The sequence below is a fragment of the Budorcas taxicolor genome, chromosome 15 (assembly GCF_023091745.1).
Source record: "Budorcas taxicolor isolate Tak-1 chromosome 15, Takin1.1, whole genome shotgun sequence".
In the NCBI taxonomy this organism is placed as follows: domain Eukaryota; kingdom Metazoa; phylum Chordata; class Mammalia; order Artiodactyla; family Bovidae; genus Budorcas; species Budorcas taxicolor.
The window spans coordinates 13,815,140-13,821,587 of NC_068924.1; the positions used below are offsets into that span (position 1 = coordinate 13,815,140).

At 41.4% G+C, this 6,448-nt stretch overlaps 1 protein-coding gene across 1 annotated transcript in view; it reads left to right on the forward strand.

Annotated features, from left to right (window-relative positions):
- Nucleotides 1-5,097, forward strand: part of MAML2 (mastermind like transcriptional coactivator 2) — a 406,045-nt gene extending 400,948 nt beyond the window's left edge. Inside the window, exon 5 of the mRNA XM_052653180.1 lies at nt 4,079-5,097. Within this exon, the coding sequence (XP_052509140.1) occupies nt 4,079-5,097 (1,019 nt within the window). The remainder of the gene's footprint in view (nt 1-4,078) is intronic.
- The last annotated feature ends 1,351 nt before the right edge of the window (nt 5,098-6,448 follow it).

Sequence of the window (6,448 nt, forward strand, 5' to 3'; positions counted from 1 at the left end):
CATGTTCTAAAGAGGGAGGGGCTGTGAATATTTCTGTTCACTACTATTTTCTGATCCTGTTAAGTGTAGTAATGAATATGTTGTTCTACTTTACTTAAACTCCTTCAAATACACCAGATTGCCTCCTTCCACTAAAGTTAGGAATGGGATATATGTATTCCATTCTCTAAGATTGCTTTGCCTCAGGGGAAAAACAAGATTCTCTGTTTGAGTCTGTCCTTAAGGAGGCTGAATGACAAGATGGGTTTTATTTGGAACATGGCTTCTTATACCACAGCTTTCTTTGCCCACCAGTGGGCTTGGGGTAAGCTAAGCGCACTTTGAAATATTATGTCACATTCAAAGTGAATGTTTGGGCTTTTCTTTTCCCAGCCATATGAGAGTCCCAGCGAGAGCAGGGAGAGGCTGGCTGGTGGCTCTATGGTGTTGTCAGGGGTCCAGGCTTCTTTGTTTTCTATTCCGCCTTGAGCGTGTAGGTTCCATTGGAAGGGTTGCCTGGTGGCCACCACATCGCCCAGCTTCGTGTCCATATTCCAGGTAGAAAGATGAAAGAAGGGAAAAGGTAAAATGGCCTTCCGAATGAATCAGATTCCCTTTTCAAAGTAGGTTTTTTTGGGATACTCAACTAGTAACTTCTGCCTTTAGCCAGAATTTATTCACATGGATCCCCCCACCCCTACCCCATCAGCAAAGAAGATTGGCAAATTGTGGCTTTTCAGCTGGGCACATTGCTGCAAAATGAAGGCTGTGTTTCTAAGGAAGACATGGAGGTTGGTTATTTAGACCCCTAAGTCTCTTCCACAGTGTATATGGGCATTTGATAAGGGAGGCATCCTTAGCATCTAGCTGCTAACTCCCAGATGGGTAAGAATCACTGTGCTCGAGTGCTGTCTTTCCCATGTCTTCTAAGAATGAAATAAAAATCAAGCACAACACAAACCCTTTTAACATTCTTTATTTCAATCTCAGGACAATAAGAGTCATTTCGGCCAGATGTTAATCTTAGAAATGCTGTATGAAAAGCACCTAGAACAATTTCTACCACATATCAGGAGCTTCTAAATAGTACCTGTGATTAATGTTTTGTGATCTTTATGGAAATTCTCTCTTTTCTGATGGTTTAAAAATATAGCTTTCAAGAGGGATAGGATGGGGGAGTGGGAGGGAGGCTTGATTCATGTTGTACAGCAGAAACTATGACAACATTGTAAAGCCCTTATACACCAATTTAAAAGATACTTTGAATGATAAATAATTAATAAATTTTAATAAATAATGTGTGTGCACACACTGTAAAGCAATTACACTCCCGTTTAAAAAATACTTTGAATGATAAATAAATGAATAATTTTAAGAGTGTAAAGTAACCTAAATAAAGGGTACAAATTTTGAAAAGAAAATAAAACAACTTAATAACACCAACCAAATATATCAACTTTTGAAAGATGTCCTCTTAATACAACATGTTCACTCTATTACCATCACCAGCCTAGACTTTGCTCTTACAGGCTATCACCTTTGGAAAGCTGAATTTAGTTGAATTTTTGAAAACTTGATTCTATGCTAATGTCACCACAGATGTTGGCTGCTTAAGTGACCCTACCAATGAATGTTTCGGGAAAAATAAAAAATAAAAAAACCACAGCTCTACTCACAAACCTTTTCAGAGCATATTGTTAAAATAGGGGGCATCTACAGGAGTGATTTTTAAAGGCTCTAAAGTGTTTCCATAGCATTTCTATAATGGAAATTGCCTTTTCATGAAACCTCCAGATACCAAGATGATATTGCTTCATGTCATTAGTAGCCTGTGAACTCTGAGTTATTGTCCAAGTATCTCCTATCTGACTCTGATCCCTCTTCATTAAACACTGCCCTGCAAACACACACAGGGCCCTGTGCTAAACCTGGAGAGACAGGGAGACACAAGAGACTGCTCCTGCTTCAAGAGGAATGTAGTCTAGCAGGAGGGATTTTTAAACAAACAGCAAGGACTTCTGTCTTTCAAGGTGTATACCATGCTAGCTGTCCTCAAGCGGTAGGGGATGGCCTCGGGTTATAATTGCAGCCATTCTCTTTTCACACACTGCCATTCTGATTTTCATATGTGTCTAATTATCTGTTTCTCAGTATCTCTGATTTCCAAGTTATAGCTTTGTTTCACTGTCTCATTCATTCATTCAATAATTATTCATTGAATGCACCATCCACTACAGTTAGAGAATACGATAGTGAACAAAACAGGCAAAAATTCTTTCTCTCATGGAACTTATCATCTAGCAGGCACTTTTATTTACCTTTCTGACATTCCATTTTTACCTCTCAAGATGTCTTTCTCGTGATGCTTTTAACCTCCTCAAGCCAGGAAGATTTCAGTGTATTGATCAATCACTATCTGATAGGTGGAGCCTCCCTATTTAGCAGGCTGTGATTGAACAGTCCCACATTCAATCACTTATTAACAGGCATCAATGTAGCCTCAATGGCAGCTCTGTGGATTTCTCAGTACAGAAGCTAAATGCTAAGTAAAACTTGAAAGAGCAAACGCTGCTTGAGAGAGGAGACTGGAATATCAGGGAAAGCTTAACGAAGGAGCCTGGACCTTGGCCTGAGCCTTAGAAGAAAAGATAGGGCTTGGTGAAGTAAGAAGGGCATCATGTGAGAAGGAAATGGCATGAGTGGAGGTAGCTCATAGTGTGTGGATAACAATGCCATGAAAACCATACCTCCTAGAACAGACTACTCTATGGAAATAATCACTGGAGCAGGGGTTACACTGAATTCCAAAAGTTTGAAGAGACGGGAATTTACCCATCTTGTGGCAAATTCTTGAGTGGGGATGATAAAGATGAAAACTGGACATGATTTTCAAGGCCATTGATTTGGACCATTGGTCTAGTAGCCATGTGTAAGATACACCCACATGTCCTAATCTGGACCCTGGGGTAACCAGTAGCATGGATTTTACGACAGCTGGGAAGTCAAAGTTGTAGTCTTTGGTCTTGAAACATAGTAAAGGTGATTCAAAATGGAAGATTGACTATCATTCCTCAGTGTTTCCAGAAGGAGAGTAAAGCCTAAAAAATAGAACCATTCTATTTCAGTCTTTTTTCTATCATGTGTAAACTCTTGACCAAGGGATAACTTAGGGTGATACCGAAAGGTTGTTGTTGAATTACGACGCTGGGACTCTTGGCCCCCGGAGGGGAAGAATTCAACCCGGGGCCAGAGACGAGGCTTGATCGCTCAGAGCTTTTGTGTAATAAAGTTTTATTAAAGTATAAAGGAGATAGAGAAAGCTTCTGACATAGGCATCAGAAGGGGGTAGAAAGAGTAACCCACTGCTAGTCTTCAGCTGGATGTTATACAGTCACCAGCAGTCTGTTAATGAAAGAAAGGAATGTCTCAAAACTTAGAATGGCACCAGGCCCCTCACCCATAAGATGTATTTGGGGACAATCTTGGCTCCAAATGGTTTATCTTGGGCCATAAAAGGATTAACTTGAATCTTGAAGAAGGGCAGATCACCATACAAATAGTTTCATTTACATAGATTAGAGGAACAATATCGGAGTATAACATACTGGTTTATCAAGTAGGTTCTGAGCCCAAAAGGCGGAACCAACTTGAAGACAGAGTTTGGGGTAAATGCATAGTACATTAGCATAGCTTAAGATAAACATTTCCAGAAGAAAAAGGCATTGGTTAACTTCAGGTGAAACCAGGTGTCATTATGGCAACACAGAATTTTAAGAGAAACCTCCTTTTAAATTTGTATAGAGAAGGAAAAAAATATCGCTAGTTTGTTTCCTCCTGCCACTTAAGAGAGAGAAAATGTCTGACACTTGCAGGCTATTTCCTCCATTTGGAGACCCCTGGCCTTCCTGCCTGTTACCCTCTCAATACTTCCCCCCAAAAGCTGTCTTATTCCTTTTATGTAATATGCTGTGATGATTATTTCTCTTACTTTGTTCTTATACCCAGAGGCAGTCTCAGAGCTGATAAGCTATTGTCAACTGCTGTAAGAGAGGCGATAACCTGCTGTTATGAACTAACATAATTATCTTCTTTTTCTTAGGTGGCTCATCAACAGTGAGTTTAAACTCTAACCAGGCTTTGGCAAACCCAGTTTCAACGCACACCATCTTAACTCCAAATTCCAGCCTCATGTCTACTTCTCATGGGACACGGATGCCGTCCTTACCCACAGCCGTTCAGAACATAGGGATATACGGGAACCTGCCTTGCAGTCAACCCAGCACATACAGCGTCAGTTCAGGAATGAATCAACTGACCCAACCAAGAAACCCAAACCAACTGATAGCAAATCAAAACAACCCTCTGATGCCACGGCCACCCACTTTAGGGCCCAGTAATAATAATAATAATAACGTGGCCACTTTTGGAGCTGGATCTGTTGGCAATTCGCAACAATTAAGACCAAATTTAACCCACAGCATGGCCAGCATGCCAGCACAGAGAACGTCGAATGTTATGATCACATCCAACACAGCAGCGCCAAACTGGGCCTCTCAAGAGGCATCAGCCAAACAACAGGAGGCGCTGAAGTCCACAGGAGTGCGCTTCCCCACGGGCACGACTACAGCCTACGCTCCAAACCAGTCACTGCAACAGGCGGTAGGTAGCCAGCAGTTTTCCCAGAGAGCAGTGGCTCCTTCTAATCAGTTAACACCAGCAGTGCAAATGAGACCCATGAACCAAATGAGCCAGACACTAAATGGACAAAACATGGGTCCGCTCCGAAGTCTGAATCTCAGACCAAATCAGCTAAGCACACAGCTTTTGCCGACTATGAACCAGGCAGGGACAGGGCTGAGCCAGTCAAGGACAGTCAGCCAGCCACCCTCCCTGGCAGCCGGCGGTTTTCCTTCACCCAACCAAAGTTCCAGGGCATTTCAAGGAACTGACCATGGCAACGACTTAGCTTTTGACTTTCTCAACCAGCAGACTGATAACATGGGCCCTGCCCTAAACAGCGATGCTGATTTCATCGATTCTTTATTGAAGACAGAGCCTGGTAATGATGACTGGATGAAAGACATCAATCTTGATGAAATCTTGGGGAACAACTCCTAGAAGAGAAGAGGGAGACAGTTCACAAACTCCAAGCACTAGAAGGCAGTATTTTACAAGGACTCTGGAAAGGCCAAACTGTTGACTTTTAGTTGGACTCTAGGAAGATACCTTGGCTTAAAAATGGAAAGCAGAAAGTTAACTGTAGTGGTGAATGTTTTGATCCAAATGCTTGTTTTAAATTTCAAACCTGGAAGTAAAACATTGGGATCACCTTTGCCTGTCTAAACTCCAGGACAGTATCCAGTTTATCCAAACAGAACGGTGATGTTGATGTACAATTAGTTGTGTAAAATAGGCTTCCCAAGCTCCTTTTCTCCCTGAAAGAAAAGTAATAGAACTTGTAGCTTGTTTAAACCCCATGTCATGCAGAGGTACTAGTTCCAAGCAACAAGCAACAAATTCCTTAATCTGCTCCAACAGATGTATGTGTGGTTTAACCTCGCCACTCCATCGTTTCATTTAGGTTTCTTAAAACTTCCAGGGTAGGTTGAAATGTTATAGATTTATTTGGAGTAATCAGTGTCCGAAGTAAGGGAAAAGTGGAGAACACAGAGAATATCCAGTGGACTCTAGAATTTCTTCCCCAGATTCATCCCTCATTTTTTCAGTTTTCCCACCTATCCTGTACTTCAGCAAGATGCTGTGTCTAGTGAGGAACAGGAACACAGAGCTGGTCAACTTTTTTCCACAACTGATTTCTGAACCCAGTTTCTGAATCTTAAGCTTCAGTTATGGTCTGTCCTAATCATACTGAAATATTAGGGCACACCAGTCTGCATCAGATTTCACTGTTTAAAAGAGAAAACACTCCATTAAGCATTGCTTTAAAGGAGATGTATTAGCCACAAATAACCTGAGGTGTTGCTTATTGTTGATGATGCCTGCTGGTTAGTGTCCCGGCTAAGTGAAACTGAACCTGGCCTGCTCTGCTTATTTTGATGGTCAGAGACTGATTTGTAAGGAAAGGAAGTTTGGAGACCAAAACAGAAATTATAGTGTCATGTTTTGGTTGAAAATAAGAAGCAAAAGGTCAGAACCAGGGATGGTGGGTACGTATCTATTTCATAGGGTTTGAAGGAAAGTGTAATTGAGACAAAAAAAAAAAAAAACCAATCTGGCCTTATTTAGACACATTATTTGGGTGAACAACTAAATAGAATGTGATCTGTCAGTAGCAGTCTGCTCATTCTGTTGTCCCTGATGTGATGAATCATTGCCACATGCTAGATGGGCCCTTCATATCCAGGTTTTCTCCCTCAGGGCAGAGCACTGTTTCAGAGAAAGAGCTCCTGCTGAATTGTAACAGATCAGCTGTAAAATGGGGAAGATGTATGCTGATTTGGGATGTATG